The sequence below is a fragment of the Neohortaea acidophila genome (assembly GCF_010093505.1).
Source record: "Neohortaea acidophila strain CBS 113389 unplaced genomic scaffold BDY17scaffold_4, whole genome shotgun sequence".
NCBI lineage: Eukaryota > Fungi > Ascomycota > Dothideomycetes > Mycosphaerellales > Teratosphaeriaceae > Neohortaea > Neohortaea acidophila.
The window spans coordinates 1,932,365-1,947,987 of NW_022985513.1; the positions used below are offsets into that span (position 1 = coordinate 1,932,365).

A 15,623-nucleotide genomic window follows, 5' to 3' on the forward strand; every position below is an offset into this window, starting at 1 on the left:
TTGGAGCAACACCCGACGCTGCGGTGGGCCTTCCCTACCCTTCTGGGACGTCGCGTGGCCGGAGTCATCATTTCTCAATTCGGCTTCAATCCGCGGGGACACCGCTCGTCATTCGTGGAGATGTCGGGTGTTGGACAGAGCATCGAACGACATTGCCACGATTGATGATGAGTGTCTACTACCGAGCCATCTACCCAAACCCGACTGCCTCGCGCCAAGTCTCTTGAGCTGGATTGAGCAGACTCGACCGGGATCGATCCCTCGGACTCGGTATCGCATCAGCATCATCTATCCCTCCAACCCAGAGGAAGTGCACTACATCGGGAGGCTTCCAGGACGAGCACAGTACACCCCAATCAGGATCCATCTAGACCAAGCCTCTGGACACCTATTCCATCTCCATCATGGCCCTCCCCCTCACCAACCAACCCCCACCCACCTCCTTCCTCAAACTCGCCTACCCCGCCCCGCGCGTCCTCCAAATCACCATGTCGCGCGAAAAAGACCTCAACTGCACCAACGCCGCCGCAATCCTAGAAATGACCGCCGTCTACCGCTGGTTCGACGCCGAGCCCAGCCTCACCGTCGCCATCCTGACAGGCGCAGGCAAACGGTCCTTCTCCACCGGCGCCGACCTAAAAGAATGGAACGCCAAAGTGGCCGAGGCGCGTGCCCAAGGTCGCGACCCGGCCGGCGCAGGCCCGGGGAATGTAGCGGGCGCGGAAGCGATGAGCAATCGCCGGGGCAAGAAGCCTGTCGTCGCGGCGGTGAATGGCATGGCGCTTGGCGGCGGGTGCGAGAATGTGATTAATTGCGATATTGTGCTTGCGTCGGAGACGGCGACGTTTGGGCTTGTCGAGGTGAAGCGGGGGCTTGCGCCGTATTCGGGTGCGTTGCCTAGGTTGATTCGCACTGTGGGGTTGCAGCGGGCGAATGAGTTTGCGTTGACGGGCAAGATCATCTCCGCGCAGACGGCGTTCGAATGGGGCTTGGTAAACAAGGTTGTGCCGCCGGATCGGTTGCTTGAGGAAGCAGTGGCGTGGGCAAAGGAGATTGCGGACATCAGTCCAGACTCGATCATTTGTACGCGTGCTATGCTTCGAGAGGGCTGGACGACTGCGGATGTGGTGGAGGCGACCAATATCAGCAATGGCCGGGAGTGGAAGGAACTGCAGAAAGGCGAGAACATGCAAGAGGGATTGCGAGCGTTCAATGAGAAGCGGAAGCCGAGATGGGGCGGTCCCAGGCTGTGATATCTCTGCATAGACTTGTCTGATCAAGGCATCACGTGTCAATGCACAGTCCGAGAGCCTTGTCGCGAAACCGGCCCACGCTGGCCAGGCCTTCCACAAGTCCCTCAAGCCCTGACATCCCCGGAGGTTGCGCTGGCGGAAAGCCCTTTTGCTGGCGTTGCATAGCACTCTGTGCCATCCCACACCACTCCGCTTCTTCTACCGCCTGTGTCTCCGTGAAGAAGTTACCCGCCAATGCAACCAGCGACTCGGCGAAAGAGAACTGCGCGATCGATGTCGAGTCGCAGTATGTATGCACGCTGCGGCAGAGGTTGCTGGCATGGGCGTACGCCATTCGCACCGCGTCATCTTTCCGCGCAGTAGGTCGGGTGCTGGACGAGAAGTCAAATGCAGGCCGAAAGTGGACCAGTCTCAGCGTCGTGCAGGCCAATGTCAAGCATGCCAGGGTATACGTCGTGTACTCTTCCACCGTCATGTCGCGATCGAAGCTGTAGCAAGGGCCAAAGAGACCACTCGAGTCGAGCGTGCGGAACCAGGCATTCGTCTCTCCTGAAAAGTCTCGTGCACTGATCCTCGGCTGTTGTCCCTTGAATACGGACACCATGTCGTACCAGTCCTGTAAGCATTGCACAAGGCTCTGAATACTATCATGAATACTCCGCAACTCCGACAGATTCGTCGCGGCATTCGCAAAGAAAGCATCCACTCGTCCAAGCAGCGACGGAATGCCCTTCGTCAGAAGCAACAGCGTCATCATCGGCGGGCAATCATCGCAGTACTCCACGTACTCCGCCGACGTGAGCCACGCATACGGCGCCGGTTTCCTCAGCGCGACTCCAATGACAAGCGACACGAATTGCAAGTAGCAGAACAGTTGCCTATCGCCTGGTCGATTCAGGTACAGCACCTTTCTCCCATTCGAGACTAAGGCTCGGATGCCTCGGTGATGAGCCATCCATGATCCCCATCGATCGGGGAGTCCCATGGAGCGTTCGAAGAGGTTGATGATGATTACGCTGAAGAGCAGCACGCGGGGAGGCACGCCGGCCTGATGGGGATTCGCCACGGTCCGGGAGAGAGCGGCCAGCGCCGTGCCGTACGACTTGTGGGCTTGTCGCAGCATTCTTTCGTCCTGTTGTTTCACGGCCGAGCGGGCGAAATAAAAAGCATCCAGAGCAGAGCCGATGGCGACAAAGTTGGTGTCCATTTCCGGCGCGAGGGTGAGGAATGCACCTTCAGTGGCGGATGCGCTTCTGGCGGTGGCGGTGGGAAAGTCCTCCTCGATGAAATTGCTCAGCTGCTGCATGCGTCGGACGGGCGCGAAATCGAGGCGAGGGATGCTCTTGGGGCGCTCCAGGTCTGTCGTGAGAAGCCATCTGGCCCAGGGTCGGTGGCGGGTGGTCTTCTCGGCGCGCTCTGCTGGTTTCTTCGTAGAGCGTGGCTTGTTCGTGTAGTGGACAAAAGTAAATTCGTTGTTGGCCTCGGGCTGCATGTCTACCGACGGGCGTAGGCTATAGCAGATGTACCCTGGGCGTGGTGGATGCTGTCTGACTTGGCGCTTACCGGGGGTGGTACCGGAGCCTTGCGTGCTTGCAGTCAGTCGAGGTCGGCAGAAAAGCCATGGTAGCAGGTCAGGTCAATCTTGGGTATCTCCGAAGTGTTTTTCTGACAATAAAGAAGGCACGTTGAAGTACTTGAAGGTCCTATCTGCCTGCGCGCGATGAGGGGAGTCAGAGGCGGGGAGTCTCAGCCCTGCCTGTCGCGCCCAGCACTAATGCAGCTGCACTCGCTCTCGCTCTCGCTCTCGCCGAGAAATCTACGACCAACCAATAGAGTAGTCCTCACTCTCCATCGTAACATCCAACATCTTCGTCCACCTCGTAGTCTGCTCGCTAAGACCCGCCTTGCCATCGAAAATCGCCCCCTCCTGTCTTTTCTCTCTTTGACAGATAGGATGACCAGCATGGCCAGGATGACATCGAGGATGGCGTGAAAGATGAAGGCGTAGGAGCTCCACGTCCTTGATCAAACCCCAGCTGGTACCTGCAAGACACCCTGTCCCGACCAAGTTCAAGGATTGATCGAATGCCGCCGTGCAGTTGCATGTCGTCGCGACCAAATACCCCTCAGCGTATCTCCTTTTCTTCGCAACCCTCGGCCTATGCTCAATCCCTCCCAAGCGCCTTCCTCAACTCCCTCGCCAAAGCCTCCAACTCCCCAAGCCCATTCTTCTCCGGCCCCGCCCTCTCCCACTCCAACCCCGTATCAACCCAGTCAACCGCCTCCTCCAACCGCCCCATCTCCTTCAAACACTGCCCCCGCCTCCACCAAGCCTTCACATTTCCCAAGCGCTTCATCTCCACGCTCGTCTCCGCATCCACCGCTCCATCCGCCCACGCCTGCAGCCCCATATTCGCCTGCGCACGATTGTTATAGAGTGCTCCTAGTTCCTCGCGCACTAGTCCGGCCGCTTCCCACGTCGGCCGCTCAGAGGCCATGCGGATGGCCAGGTCGTACATTTTGATTGCGTCGGCGTAGGCGCCCTTCTTGTAGGATGCGTTGCCCGTTTCGCGCATTTTGCCGATTTGGACGGAGCGCTTGGGGTTGACGGGTGCGGGGGGCGGGGGCACTTGGTTGGGGGTGTCGAGGGAGAGGAGGGCGCGGTGGAGTTTGTTGACTTCTTCGATTTCGGCGGCGAGGGAGGGATCGGTGGAGGCGAGGGCTTTGGTGGAGGGGTCGATGGTGAGGGGGAGTTGGTGGAAGACTTCGACGCTATCCATGGTTGCGGTTACGTGTTGTTGTTCGGACTAGATGGTGTTGATGCAGGAGTGGGAGATGGATAGAAGACAGGTGTATCTTGAATTGGGAAATTCGGCAACACTTCCCCGAACAATTGGCGCAGGGTCGGCAACCTTAATGCGCTTAGGTAAGGTGGCCTCCCGACGTCAGTCCGTGGCGTTCTTCCTGTTCGTCTAGTTCTAACACAATTTGATTTTGGTGATTAGAATGTGTAATTATCCTATCTCAGTACAGATTGACGCTTGCCCAAAACTGAGAGGCCAGGACGCAGATCTTATGTGACCTGGACAAGGCTCTCGACGGAATTACCTCTTGGGATCTGCCCAGCGGAGTTTCCGGATTGGGTTCGCGGATATAATAAAAGTCCAAAATCTCAACGCATTGCGCAAGTACTCTAGATTCCACGAAACATCGAGCACAGTCTGGAAATTGAAAGATGGAGTACGACCCGAAGATTGGTGAGTGGTCATGGAGTCTTCCCTGGAGATGTCAACGCTGAGACGAGAACAGCCCAGTCCAGCACGGGCGACAAGACTTCCTTTGGATTCGTCAGTGCTAGGGATCGGTGGCCGATTATCCTAGTAATTCGCCCAATCCGAGGCGCCTTACACTTGTACCGCAGTACTAATGCCTGACATAGACTGGCGCCATTGATGACATCTACCGAGCAACATCCGCCGCCACGGAGCGCGAGAAGCAGGAAGAAGGCAAGAAGATTACCCGAGGACTGGCGGAGCTGAAGTATGAATTGCAACATAATTGCCGGATGACGTGAGTGCCCGACAAAAGCAGAGTCTTCATTCTGACTACTCGATTGACACATATTTGACAGGCCTCTGCCCGATGATGGCGCAGCCGATATTGCTGCATACAACCGCGAACTCGAGCAGCGCGGGAACCCCCAGTGGTTCGGCGTGCCGTGGCTTTATGCCGAATGTTATTTGTACAGGCATGTACGAGACTCTTCAACCCATCAATACCACCACTGACGCTTGTTGAAGACGCATGCGCACCCTGTTCGCCCTCTCAACGCACTGGAAATCCTACGACGTCTTCTCCAAGCAGAAAATGTCCACCTTTCGATCCTCTCGCAACGCCGTCCTCGAGCTCGCCACCAGGTACAACGACTTAATACAGCAGCTGGACTCCAACCAATCCGCGCTCGCCGCCGCCTCCGACGAAGACCGTTACAACGTAGAGCAATCGTTATTCGTCGAAATGTGCGAAATCTGCCTCTGGGGCAACGCCACGGACCTCTCCCTCCTTACGAACCTCTCCTACGAGGACATCCAAAAACTCCAGGGCTCCAAGGCGCGTCGTGCGAACGAGAAGAACATCATCGTGAACGACTTCGCCGCCGCCTTTGCCTGCCTCAAGCAAGCGCAGAAGTCGGCACCGGCAAACGCCGAACGCAGAGTCGACATCGTCCTCGACAACGCGGGCTTCGAACTCTTCGTCGATCTCGTGCTCGCCGGGTATCTCCTGCACTCCGGCCTGGCGACGTACGTCGTCTTCCACCCCAAGAACATCCCGTGGTTCGTCTCCGACGTCCTACCCAAGGACTTCAGCGACTTGCTCAACGTGCTCCTGACCGCCAAGTCTTTCTACGAAACGCCGTCCGAGGAAGACACGGCCAACGACCGCACGCCACCCGCTCTCTCTGCAACGGACGAAGCGAGTCTCAATCAACTATTCGAGGACTGGAGCACGCTCTACGCAGAAGGCAAACTCATCCTCCGACCCAACGCTTTCTGGACCGAAGCGGGCTCTTACTGGCGCCTGCCTCAAACCGCACCTGCCCTCTTCGCCGATCTTAAAGAAGCCGAGCTCGTGATTTACAAGGGTGATTTGAATTACCGCAAGTTGACGGCTGACGGGGTGTGGGATGCTGCGACGCCGTTTCACAAGGCTATTGGGCCGCTTGGCAAGGGGTCGGGGCTCAGGACGCTGGCGCTAAGGACGTGTAAGGCGGATGTGGTGGTGGGGCTTCCGGAGGGGGAGGATGAGAGGTTGAGGGGTTTGGAGGGCGGGGGAGGGGATAGCGGGTGTAGGAAGTGGGCTTGGAGCGGGAAGTGGGCGGTGGTGCAGTTTTGCGATGGCAAGGCTTGAGGCGTTTACAATAGAGATAGAAGGAAGCGGTAATAGACACACGTCTTAGTCACCCCTACTTCACCGTAGACAACCCGCTCTTACTCCCCACAATACTCACCACATCCTCATCGGCAACCACATGACTCAACCCCACCCGCTGCGGCACATGCCTCGCGCTCGCCCCCCACACAAGCGCATACTTAAAACTCTCCTTCAGCGTCCGATGCACCGCATCGCACACATCCTCAATCGTGCTGTGATTGCGCACAATCAGCGCCTCGCTAAAGTCCGGCTCGATGCCTTTGCGCTTCGTGTAGATGCGGATCAGGCGCAGCTCTTCCCAGCACCGCTCGACGACGTCTTGGATCCCGAGGTCGAGTTCGCAGGACATTACGGCTGTGTTGGGCTCGTGGGCGAGGGTGTTGAGATGCTCGAGCGAGATGCTGTCGATTTTGTTGTAGACGTAGAGGCATTTGATGTAGGTGCGGTGGTCTTTCATGATCACGTCGATGAATTGGTCGATGGTGGCTGATGGGATGGATCAGCAGGGTGTCGTTGGAGGAATTGAAGGAATTGTTTACCGTTCTCATCTCGCACCAGGACTTCGCAGTTCAGCATGCGGTAGTCACGAAGGATGTTGTACAACATCTTCTCGTCGAGATACTTCGGCGGCGCTTGGAAGGTGATCTTCATCCCACCGGCCTTCTTCTGCTTGAGATAGATGTTGGGTGGGTCTTGGTTCAGTCGGATGCCCACAGCCTCCAGTTCTGCTTCCAGTAGTGCCCGTTGCTCAGCTCGCTTCGTAGCATCCAGCACCATGAGAACCATGTCACTTGTCTAGAGGTCGTCAGTGAGTCCATCCAATCTACTTGAACAAGCCTCGCCTACCTTCGCAGCAGAAATCACCTGCCTCCCGCGTCCCTTCCCCTCCGAAGCCCCCTCAATAATTCCGGGCAAATCGAGCACCTGAATCTCCGCGCCTCCATACTCCAGAACTCCAGGGATGGCAGTCAGCGTAGTGAAAGAGTACGCCGCAACCTCCGACTTGGTCTTGGTGACTTTGGACAAGAAGGTCGACTTTCCCACCGACGGAAAGCCGACGAGGGCTATTCGCGCGTCGCCGGATTTGGAGACGTCGAAGCCTGTGCCGCCTGCTCCTCCTGCGCCTGGGCCGGGTTCGAGGAGTTGTGCTCGTAATCGGGCGAGTTTGCTGCATTGCTGTCAGCAGTTGGAGAGCGTCGAAAGACTCGATCGTGAGGCTTACCCTTTTAATAAGCCGAGATGATATTCTATCTCGTGTTAGTATGAAAGTACAACGCATGGTGTCGGACGACACCCACCAGTGGCTTTGTTTTCTGTATATGGTCAGCATTGAATCCACAACAGGTAGAGGGAAGTTCCTCCGTACTTTGAGTCCTCTTCATCTCCTCCTCAATCCTAAAATTCCATCAGCGCCACGAATCAAGACATTCAGAGTGGGAGACAAACTCCTTGATCTTTTCCGTGATGTTCACCATCTTCGCGACTTGGGCGCGCCGCCACGCAAATCAGAACGTAAAACACTATCCGATACACAGTGATAGAATGTTCATCTCTCAGCCTCGAGGCGTTGGAAATTGGATCCTTCTGCTACGTCGTTCTGGTAATGCTGGTTTTCAAGTGAAGTCTGGAGATTCCGAATCCCAACCCTAACGCTGCGAGGTCATGACACGCCTTAGGGTTAGCCGGACATTCGTTGACATCACGACACGCCTGACGCCTCCAAGTCTTTCCAACAACGATTTCTTACGAGATGTCTATTCAAACTGCACACCGACAATTTTTTCTCGAAGTACCTTCTAACCAACTGCAGGGATAATCATCACCTTGGTCATCGCTGGATTTGTTCGAGCCTCAGACAAAAACATCGTCCTTCCCCATCTATAGCAATCGATGCTCCCACCCGGCCTCCAATCATCACGCGAGGTCACACTATACCATGACAAACTCTACTACAACCTCATCGACTCCGGCCAAGCCGTTCCCTTCGTCTATCCATACGCGGGCCTCGCAGCCTTCCTGGTCCTCGCTTACCTATTGATCGACCATCGACAATCCCCGACACTGGCATGGCTTCGATTCCCGGCTTTCGGTCTCCTACTCGGCTTCCAGGCATGGTGCGTTCTGTACATGCGAGCGAAGCATCCGGCGGCGGCGTTGGGGGTTGGCTTGCTTTCGGCTTGGGGTGTGTTGTGGGTTGCGGCGATTATGGTGGTGAATGATTGTCAGACGGATTGGGTGCGGTTGGAGAGAGGCAAAGCGACGGAAACGAATGGAGTGCAGAAAGGTGGCGGACTGAATGATACGATGGAGCGTTCTTCCAACTCGACGGAGACTCATCCGAAAGCGACGGCGGAGGGACGTGAACTCCCTTCTCAGATTGAATGGCAGTCTTACCCTGCATCCTTCCGCGACCGCATCGACTGGGTCGCCGATGTCTTTTGCAACTTCCGCGGCGTCGGCTGGAGCTGGCAGACATCAGGCATTCCGCCTCCACCCCAACCAATCGAATCGACCGCAGCACACACCAGACTTCCCGAAGATGGAGCCATCACCACAAGTCGAACCGGCATCCGACGCTTCAACAACAAACACGCCCTCCTCAAAACCACCGCCCTCAAACTCCTCGGCGGCTACTTCGCCCTCGACCTCATCGTAACGCTCATGCACCGCGACCCCTACTTCTGGGGCTACGCCGCACCCCCCTACCCCCCAGCCCCCACCTACCTCCCAATCCTGGTCCAAACCTCGCCCATCCTCACCAAATCCTACCGCCTCACACTAGGTCTCATGGGCCTCTACACCGCCCTCTCGCAAGCCTTCGCCCTTGGACCCCTCTTCTTCTGCGCCGTCCTCGGGCCCGCTCGCATAGGCCTCCGCGGCGAAAGCTGGATGAATCCCGCCGATATGTTCGGCAGCTACGCCTGCGTTTTCGACCAAGGGCTCGCGGGCTGGTGGGGCGGATGGTGGCACCAGACGTTTCGCTTCGGCTTTGAGACGGTCGGACACAGAGTCCTCAGCGCGCTGGGCATCGAGAGGAAATCGAAGACGGGCCGCACGGTTGCGCTGTTCGTCGCTTTCTTTCTTTCCGGCTGTGTCCATGCTGCTGGGAGTTATACGCAACTTGGCGAGACGCGGCCTTTGCTGGGCCCGATGCGGTTTTTCCTGTTACAGGCGGTGGGCATCTTGGTGCAGGTTTGGCTGACGGAGTACTTGCATCGGATGCCGGGTGTTCGAAGCTCGCCGAGGTGGGTGAGGCGGTTGGCCAATTTCGTATATGTGCATGTCTTTTTGTTCTGGACTGGTCCACTTCTTCTCGACGATTTCACGAACGGCGGCTGCTTTTTGTACGAGCCGGTCGCATTTAGTCCGCTTCGAGCATTGGGTTTTGGCGCAAAGGATGACGGCTGGTTCTGCTGGTGGAATGGCATCTTGTTCTGGAGGAATGGGAAGCATTGGAGCGACACGGGCATCGCGGCATAATTTCGAAGGAAAATGCATTTTTTGGTTGCGTACATGCTTCGCTCACTAGTGCTTCTGCACGCTGCCGTTCGTCTTTGTACCCTCCGTCACCGCCGCCCGCTTCTTCCCTACTACAAGGCCAACGGGTGGTTTGAGGCCTGCAAACACCAGCCCAGCAACGGCCACCATGCCCGTGCCGCCGATGAAGTACGCCACGTCTCTGCCCGCCCACCAGTAAAGCGAGCAGAAGATCAACGGGCCCAGAGCCCGTCCGATCTGGCCGAAACTGCGGTGATCTCCCAATTTCTCTCCCCGATCGCTCCTGCTCGCCTCAAAGCTCGACAAGCTGTTGAGACCCGTCACAACGGTGCTGCTCGTAATAGCCAACAGCGTCGCAGCGACATAGAGTTCGCGCTCAGTAGTCAAGCGGCCGAGGATGAAGAACGCGAAGGCGCAGGAGATGACGCCCGTCTGCACGACGCGCAGGGGGTGCATGCGGCGCGTCACGCCGCCCTGGAAAAGGCTGGCGATGAGGCCGATGAAGCCTAGCAGGCGTCCGGACTGCTTGGATTCGTAGGAGAAGAGGTCGTAGGTCATGAAGGGGAGGGAGAACTCCATGCCGGAGAAGAAGAGGATGAAGGAGAAGTGGGTGAGGTTGAGGAGCAGGCGGGAATTGGTGCGCTTGCTTTCTGCTTCGGGGACGGGTTTCTTGGTGGTTGCCGAGCCGCCGTTGGCTGTTGAGGTGCTTCGAGGGTGCGTCTCTGGGAGCGCGACGTAGAGGTAGATTGTCTCGGTGACGATGAGGAAGAGCGAGAAACCTGCGGCGGTTGCGAAGGGATTGGCGGCAACTGTTGTCATCTGCGACAGCGCTGCACCGAGTGCGGGGCCGAAAGTAAAGGCGATGGAAAAGCACGCCCCGACCATGGCCATTGTCCTGCCTCGCTGCTCGTCGGTGCTGATATCCGTAGCAATAGCAAGCGCAAGCTGGATATTCCCCTCGCTCAAACCACCAACAATCCTACTAGCGAGGAACGTGCGGAAATCGACCGCAACGCACCACAGCATGACCGAGGCGATGTTGCCCACCATGGACCACAGCAGCGCTGTGCGGCGCCCATATTTGTCCGACAGTCTGCCGATGACGGGCGACGCGATGGCCTGGCAGAGGGAGAAGAGGGAGCCGAGCGCGCCGCCGAGTAGCACGATGTCGTAGCGCGCGCTGATGGGTTTGGAGAAGCTGTTCTTGTACGCGTTCAGACCCGCGAGGATGCGGGAGAGCACGTTGCTCGAGGACTGGGTCTCGATGTTGCGGTAGAACTCGAGCAGCTGCGGGAAGAGGGGAAGGATGAAGGTGAAGGAGATCTGTGTTCGCGTACATGTCAGTTGGATGTAGGAGGCATCTTTTCCTGCGCGTGGGGGAACGTACAAGATCCAGGAGAAGGGAGATGAACAGCACGCGCAAGACCTTCTTGCGCATCGGGTTCTCCATTGTGGCACGCGACTTGGGTTCGTCGAGGGAGTGAAGCTGGGTATGTGGAGGAAACAAGTAGTTCAGCTGGGATCAGTGAATGGGACAACTGGCAAGTTAACGGTTATATACCGAATATCATCTGCTCATCACGTCACCCGCAGCAGATCCCCCTGTGCGGCAAGTCGCGTTTCCGAGACAGGAAGCTCCGAGGCTTTTGGCTTCCTTCGCCCAGACGCCACACGCGCCAATTGCGGGGACGCGCCGCACCTTGATTTGGAAGGTTAATCAATTCGGCGCGGCACAATTGCTTGATTGGGCTTCCTTTCCAATATTCAGGTAATCAGAGGGCAGATCCAAAGGAAGTGACATGGATTAGGGAGATGGAACGGTCTCGTCTACGTCGCCCACGCCGTGTATCCCTCATCCAATCTCGACCGGAGAACCTCACAGCTTCGCCTCTCCATTCCCACCAGCCGCTCCATTGCCGCCCCGCAACCTCTTCTTGCTCACAACCCTCAGCCCAAAAACGAGCATAGCCAAGCCCTCCAGCCCAAGAACGACAGCCAGCGTTACCATAGCCCCAATAACCCCGTTGACAGCAGGACTAATACCGTTGCTGCAGCCTCCGCTCCTCCCATCGTCCGTAGTAGAAGAAGACGACCCCGAGCCAGCAGAATCCGCATAAGGCTCGCAGATGCCCGTCGTGTTGCCGCAAGCCGAACACCACTGTCCCGTCGTGCCGATTGAGAATCGGTTCATGCGGGAGACAAAGTCGTCCCATTGGAACTCCATCTGGTTCGTGCCGAAAAGCGGGTACTGGATAGGCGGCGTGGCGTCCGTAGCCGTGCCATTCGAGTACAAAAACCTGACGTAGATGTCCTTTGTGCTGGGGTAGTTGGACGCCGTCACGGGCGCGCTCGTATTGGTGAACATCTCCCACACCATCGACGACGCATAGTTCGTGATGCCCGTGAATCCGTCATTGATGGCGATCAAATCCGCGAGGCCGAAGAAGGATGAAAACGAGCCGTACGCCCCGAATTGCACCGCGAACTTGCCGCCTGTGAGGCTGCCTGCGGATGCCACCGTTGCGTTGAGGAATTGCACGACTTGCGAGCCGAGTGTGGCGCCGCCGACGGCGCGGATGGTCTCGGAGGCGTTGTACGCAAGATTCCATTGCTGCGTTGCGGCGAGGCCGTAGATTTGCGTTACGACTTCGGGGGTGAGAAGGTTGGAGTGCGGGATGGTGGCGTTGTGGATGCGGCCGACGTTGAGGTAGTCGAAGACTGAAATGGATGTGTTAGCTTCATCTTACTTACGAGTGCCACTTGGTATGAAAGCACTCACTCAAGTACGCATTGTCGAACGTAGCAGTGCTCGCATTGAAGCCAGCCTGGCTGATGATGGGCAAAAGCTTCTGGTAAAACTCCCGCGTGCTGCTCAGCGTATCATTGTACGCCGAAGTGACAAAGTACTCATTCGAGCTGAGCTCCGACTTGTAGCAGCTGCTCGTGCTCTGCAGCCACGCATCATTCTCACTTCCAGATCCGCTCTCCACGGTATTGACGGGGATGAGCTGGAAGCCGTTCATCGGTGCCGTCACCACGGTGCCATTTCCAAGTGTCTCGGTATCCGCCCCGGCTCCAACAGGAGGATACAGAGCCTGCAAGAACCCCGCAGCGCTGTTCTGCAGGACATTGTCGACCGGCGCCGACGCTTGGATTTGGTTCTCGTTCACCATGTCCGGGCTGATGCCCTCGATGCGGAACGTGGCCGTGTCGTCGATGTACCGCGAACGGTAGTACTGGCCGGAGGTGTAGACTTCGCGGTACCCGAGATCCGTTAGGTTGGTGGGGGCGAAGACTTTGGGGGTGCGGTCGCCGTGGCGGTGGAACATGTACACTCCGAGCACCGTCTCGCTGCTCGAGGTTTGGGCTAAGACGGCGGGCAGCGCTGCAAGGAGCGCGGTGGTGGAGAGGGACAACATGCTGTACGTCGTTACCTACTCGTTATCTGGACAGTACAGTACGAGAGAGATGGAAGAGGAAAGACAGAGGAGCAGTGAGAAGGCAGAGTGCGAGGAATAAGAGCTTGGACCCCGCAGATCAGATATCAGCCTGCGCTGACAATGCACCGGGGTCGCACCTAGCTCACTCAATGGATGCTACATGAGGGGACCGGCGAGCCGGCAACAGGCCCATTGATTGGCGGTGTCAGCGCGCACCAGGATGACCCATGTGGTATCGAGCCAAAAACTCTGCTGCAGCAAGGCACCCCGCTCGGTGATAAGCTTCCCGATGTGGAACCTTCCGGATTTGGGCCGACGAAGCGAGCTCTTTTGGACAAATCAGCTCTTGGGAATCTCAAGTCGTGAGGCTGCTGGTAGGCGATGACAAGGTCATGCATTTCCACCCTCCGATGGAGAGATGTCAGTCCTTGTCTTGCAAGAACTCCACCACGGCTGGCAACAGATCAGCCAAGGCAATTCACGAGCGATGGTGAAATTGTAGTCTCACCTTTTCTAAACTCCTCCGGCTGTTCACTGATAACCCAATGCCCTGCATCGATGTCCGCCAGCTCAAACTTGGGGAAGAAGCGACCAACAGTCGGCAACATCTCATCCGCAACATAATGGCTCTTCGTCCCGCGCACCATCAACATCGGGCCCTCAAACCTCGTCTGATCCGGGTCCTTGAACGGGAAATCGGCCATGTGAGCCAGCGCAGCCGTGAGGATTTTCAACGGCACTTTGGCCGTGTACGTGCCCTCTTCGGACCGCACGAAGCAGCCCAGCAGGAACTGGCGGATGGCGAGACTGTCTTCGTATTTCTTGAGAATGGCGTCGGCGTCCGTCTGTCTCTTGCATTTTGCCTCTTCAATCTCTCGCATGCCTTGCACGTACTTGTTGAAGTCGCCGTGGAGCGCTGCGTCTACGGGGGCGTTGTCGACGGGGATGAGGTTTGCAATCGGGACTTTTTCGCGTAGGGCGACTGTCATGACCGTTTTGGCTCCCATGGAGTGTCCGATGAGGGTTGGTTTGGAGAGGTTGTGATGTTGGATGAAGAGTTCCACGTCCTCGGCTAGAGCGGAGTAGTTGTGCGTAGGGTTGTGGGAGGAGTCGCCATGGTTGCGCATGTCGAGGGCATAGACGGGTCTCTTCAGCTCACGAGCAAAGACTCTGGCGTGGAGAGGTTAGCCCATGGACTTTGCGCAAGGGCGGCATTGAGGAGATGAGAGCGTACTTACTCATGCTCCTGTTATTCTTCTTCGATCCGAACAGACCGTGGATGAAGAGAATGGGCGGAGCATCTTCGTTGTCTTGCTTCTGTGCGTCTTTGCTCGGCTCGTGGAGGTCGTATGCCAGAGTTATTCCATTGCTGAGCTCGGTGGTGGAGAAGGCACGGCGGGAGGAGGAGAGGCTGGCATAAGGTCTGAAGGGCGCGTAAAGTCGCGGTAAGGCGTGCCGAATGATCATTGCCACTACATCCACCGCTCTTCAGCACCTCAGAGGAGATATACTGAGGTTGAGGACGAGCCTTGACAGCAGGTTTACGGCGAGGTGGAAGTGGAGTGGTTGGGTGAAGGGTGCAAGTACAGCATGTCAACTTCCAAACTGGGAAAGCTCCAAATGTTCCTGCAGAAAATGGCGTCACAGCGAAACGGTTCTTGGATTCCAACCCGACCACCTCTTCCATGCTTCATGCCAGGAATCTCTCTCACTTCTGTCGCCGTCTCGCTCCCCTTCGCCCTTCCTTGAACCCCTTCCGACATTCAATTCAATACGGCAGATTCTTCAACATGCTACGAACCGAACCCAACATCGTCGTGTAAGTCATGGCCTTTCGCGATCCAACTTTCGCGCCTACTGACAAGACTACAGAACAGGAACGCCTGGCGTAAGGCAATTTTCCAACACCCTTGCGCTCCCCTCACGGCCTCTCTAACACCCGCTTCAGGTGGGCAAAACAACCCTCAGCGAAGAACTCGCCAGCAAAACCGGCCTGCACCACCTCTCCATCAACGAAGTGGTGAAGAAGCACGACATCGGCGAATCCTCGACCGACCCCGACGACCCCAACACCAAAATCGTTGACGAAGACCGTCTGCTCGACGTCATCGAAAACGACCTGCAAGAAGGCGGGCAGATCGTCGACTGGCACGCCTGCGACCTCTTCCCGCCCTCGCTCATCGACCTCGTGTGCGTCATTCGCTGCGACAACAAGCTGCTGTATGATCGGCTGAAGGGCCGGGGGTACGGGGAGAAGAAGCTGCAGGAGAATTTGGATTGTGAGATTATGGAGGTGTTGTTGCAGGAGGCGCGGGATGCGTATGAGGAGGGGGTGGTGGTGGAGTTGAAGAGCGAGAAGACGGAGGATGTGGATGAGAGTGTGGAGCGGATTGAGCAGTGGATTCGGAATTGGAAGAAGGATAATGGGAAGGAGGGCGGGGATGTCAAGGCGCAGGGGAAGAAGGACGAGGATGATCCCATGTTCTTGCATGGTTGAGGC

The 15,623-nt window shown here is 57.1% G+C and overlaps 10 protein-coding genes across 10 annotated transcripts; 4 read left to right on the top strand and 6 right to left on the bottom strand.

The window, feature by feature from the left end:
• Window positions 1-404: 404 nt before the first annotated feature.
• Window positions 405-1,253, top strand: BDY17DRAFT_249269 (enoyl-CoA hydratase/isomerase; the record flags this gene model as incomplete). Its single annotated transcript, XM_033730962.1, has 1 exon — window positions 405-1,253. The coding sequence occupies one exon, from the start codon at window positions 405-407 to the stop codon at window positions 1,251-1,253; it is 849 nt and encodes a 282-aa protein (XP_033591290.1).
• A 31-nt stretch (window positions 1,254-1,284) lies between these two features.
• BDY17DRAFT_309893 (uncharacterized protein) lies at window positions 1,285-2,745 on the bottom strand (the record flags this gene model as incomplete). Its single annotated transcript, XM_033735378.1, has 1 exon — window positions 1,285-2,745. One exon carries the CDS (start codon window positions 2,743-2,745, stop codon window positions 1,285-1,287), a length of 1,461 nt encoding a protein of 486 aa, XP_033591291.1.
• Window positions 2,746-2,921: 176 nt separating this feature from the next.
• On the bottom strand, window positions 2,922-4,170 carry BDY17DRAFT_296195 (uncharacterized protein). Its single transcript, XM_033733421.1, has one exon. It carries the CDS (start codon window positions 4,031-4,033, stop codon window positions 3,419-3,421), a length of 615 nt encoding a protein of 204 aa, XP_033591292.1. The 5' UTR covers window positions 4,034-4,170; the 3' UTR covers window positions 2,922-3,418.
• Window position 4,171: 1 nt separating this feature from the next.
• On the top strand, window positions 4,172-6,161 carry BDY17DRAFT_339005 (uncharacterized protein; the record flags this gene model as incomplete). Its single annotated transcript, XM_033737965.1, has 5 exons — window positions 4,172-4,510; window positions 4,563-4,633; window positions 4,693-4,823; window positions 4,885-5,001; window positions 5,054-6,161. Exons 1-5 carry the CDS (start codon window positions 4,489-4,491, stop codon window positions 6,159-6,161), a joined length of 1,449 nt encoding a protein of 482 aa, XP_033591293.1. The 5' UTR covers window positions 4,172-4,488.
• Window positions 6,162-6,216: 55 nt separating this feature from the next.
• On the bottom strand, window positions 6,217-7,464 carry BDY17DRAFT_309896 (putative GTP-binding protein; the record flags this gene model as incomplete). The annotated part of the gene is made up of 4 exons (XM_033735379.1): window positions 6,217-6,671; window positions 6,725-6,980; window positions 7,032-7,361; window positions 7,408-7,464. 4 exons carry the CDS (start codon window positions 7,462-7,464, stop codon window positions 6,217-6,219), a joined length of 1,098 nt encoding a protein of 365 aa, XP_033591294.1.
• Window positions 7,465-7,902: 438 nt separating this feature from the next.
• Window positions 7,903-9,687, top strand: BDY17DRAFT_296201 (membrane bound O-acyl transferase family-domain-containing protein). Its single transcript, XM_033733422.1, has one exon. It carries the CDS (start codon window positions 8,076-8,078, stop codon window positions 9,663-9,665), a length of 1,590 nt encoding a protein of 529 aa, XP_033591295.1. The 5' UTR covers window positions 7,903-8,075; the 3' UTR covers window positions 9,666-9,687.
• Window positions 9,688-11,290, bottom strand: BDY17DRAFT_296202 (major facilitator superfamily domain-containing protein). Its single transcript, XM_033733423.1, has 2 exons — window positions 11,071-11,290; window positions 9,688-11,006 (listed from the first exon to the last, which is right to left on the bottom strand). Exons 1-2 carry the CDS (start codon window positions 11,131-11,133, stop codon window positions 9,711-9,713), a joined length of 1,359 nt encoding a protein of 452 aa, XP_033591296.1. The 5' UTR covers window positions 11,134-11,290; the 3' UTR covers window positions 9,688-9,710.
• Window positions 11,291-11,559: 269 nt separating this feature from the next.
• Window positions 11,560-13,102, bottom strand: BDY17DRAFT_248996 (histidine phosphatase superfamily; the record flags this gene model as incomplete). The annotated part of the gene is made up of 2 exons (XM_033730947.1): window positions 11,560-12,401; window positions 12,463-13,102. 2 exons carry the CDS (start codon window positions 13,100-13,102, stop codon window positions 11,560-11,562), a joined length of 1,482 nt encoding a protein of 493 aa, XP_033591297.1.
• A 442-nt stretch (window positions 13,103-13,544) lies between these two features.
• On the bottom strand, window positions 13,545-14,590 carry BDY17DRAFT_323562 (Alpha/Beta hydrolase protein; the record flags this gene model as incomplete). The annotated part of the gene is made up of 3 exons (XM_033737035.1): window positions 13,545-13,576; window positions 13,632-14,293; window positions 14,358-14,590. The coding sequence occupies 3 exons, from the start codon at window positions 14,588-14,590 to the stop codon at window positions 13,545-13,547; spliced, it is 927 nt and encodes a 308-aa protein (XP_033591298.1).
• Window positions 14,591-14,913: 323 nt separating this feature from the next.
• Window positions 14,914-15,620, top strand: BDY17DRAFT_323563 (AAA domain-containing protein; the record flags this gene model as incomplete). Its single annotated transcript, XM_033737036.1, has 3 exons — window positions 14,914-14,942; window positions 14,996-15,011; window positions 15,072-15,620. The coding sequence occupies 3 exons, from the start codon at window positions 14,914-14,916 to the stop codon at window positions 15,618-15,620; spliced, it is 594 nt and encodes a 197-aa protein (XP_033591299.1).
• Window positions 15,621-15,623: the final 3 nt, after the last annotated feature.

Coding starts and splice junctions, on each gene's coding strand:
- BDY17DRAFT_296202 (XM_033733423.1), bottom strand. CDS start 11,133: ATGGAGAACCCGATGCGCAAGAAGGTCTTGCGCGTGCTGTTCATCTCC. Junction 11,007..11,070: donor TCTCCCTTCTCCTGGATCTT/GTACGTTCCCCC, acceptor ACGCGAACACAG/ATCTCCTTCACCTTCATCCT.
- BDY17DRAFT_296195 (XM_033733421.1), bottom strand. CDS start 4,033: ATGGATAGCGTCGAAGTCTTCCACCAACTCCCCCTCACCATCGACCCC.
- BDY17DRAFT_296201 (XM_033733422.1), top strand. CDS start 8,076: ATGCTCCCACCCGGCCTCCAATCATCACGCGAGGTCACACTATACCAT.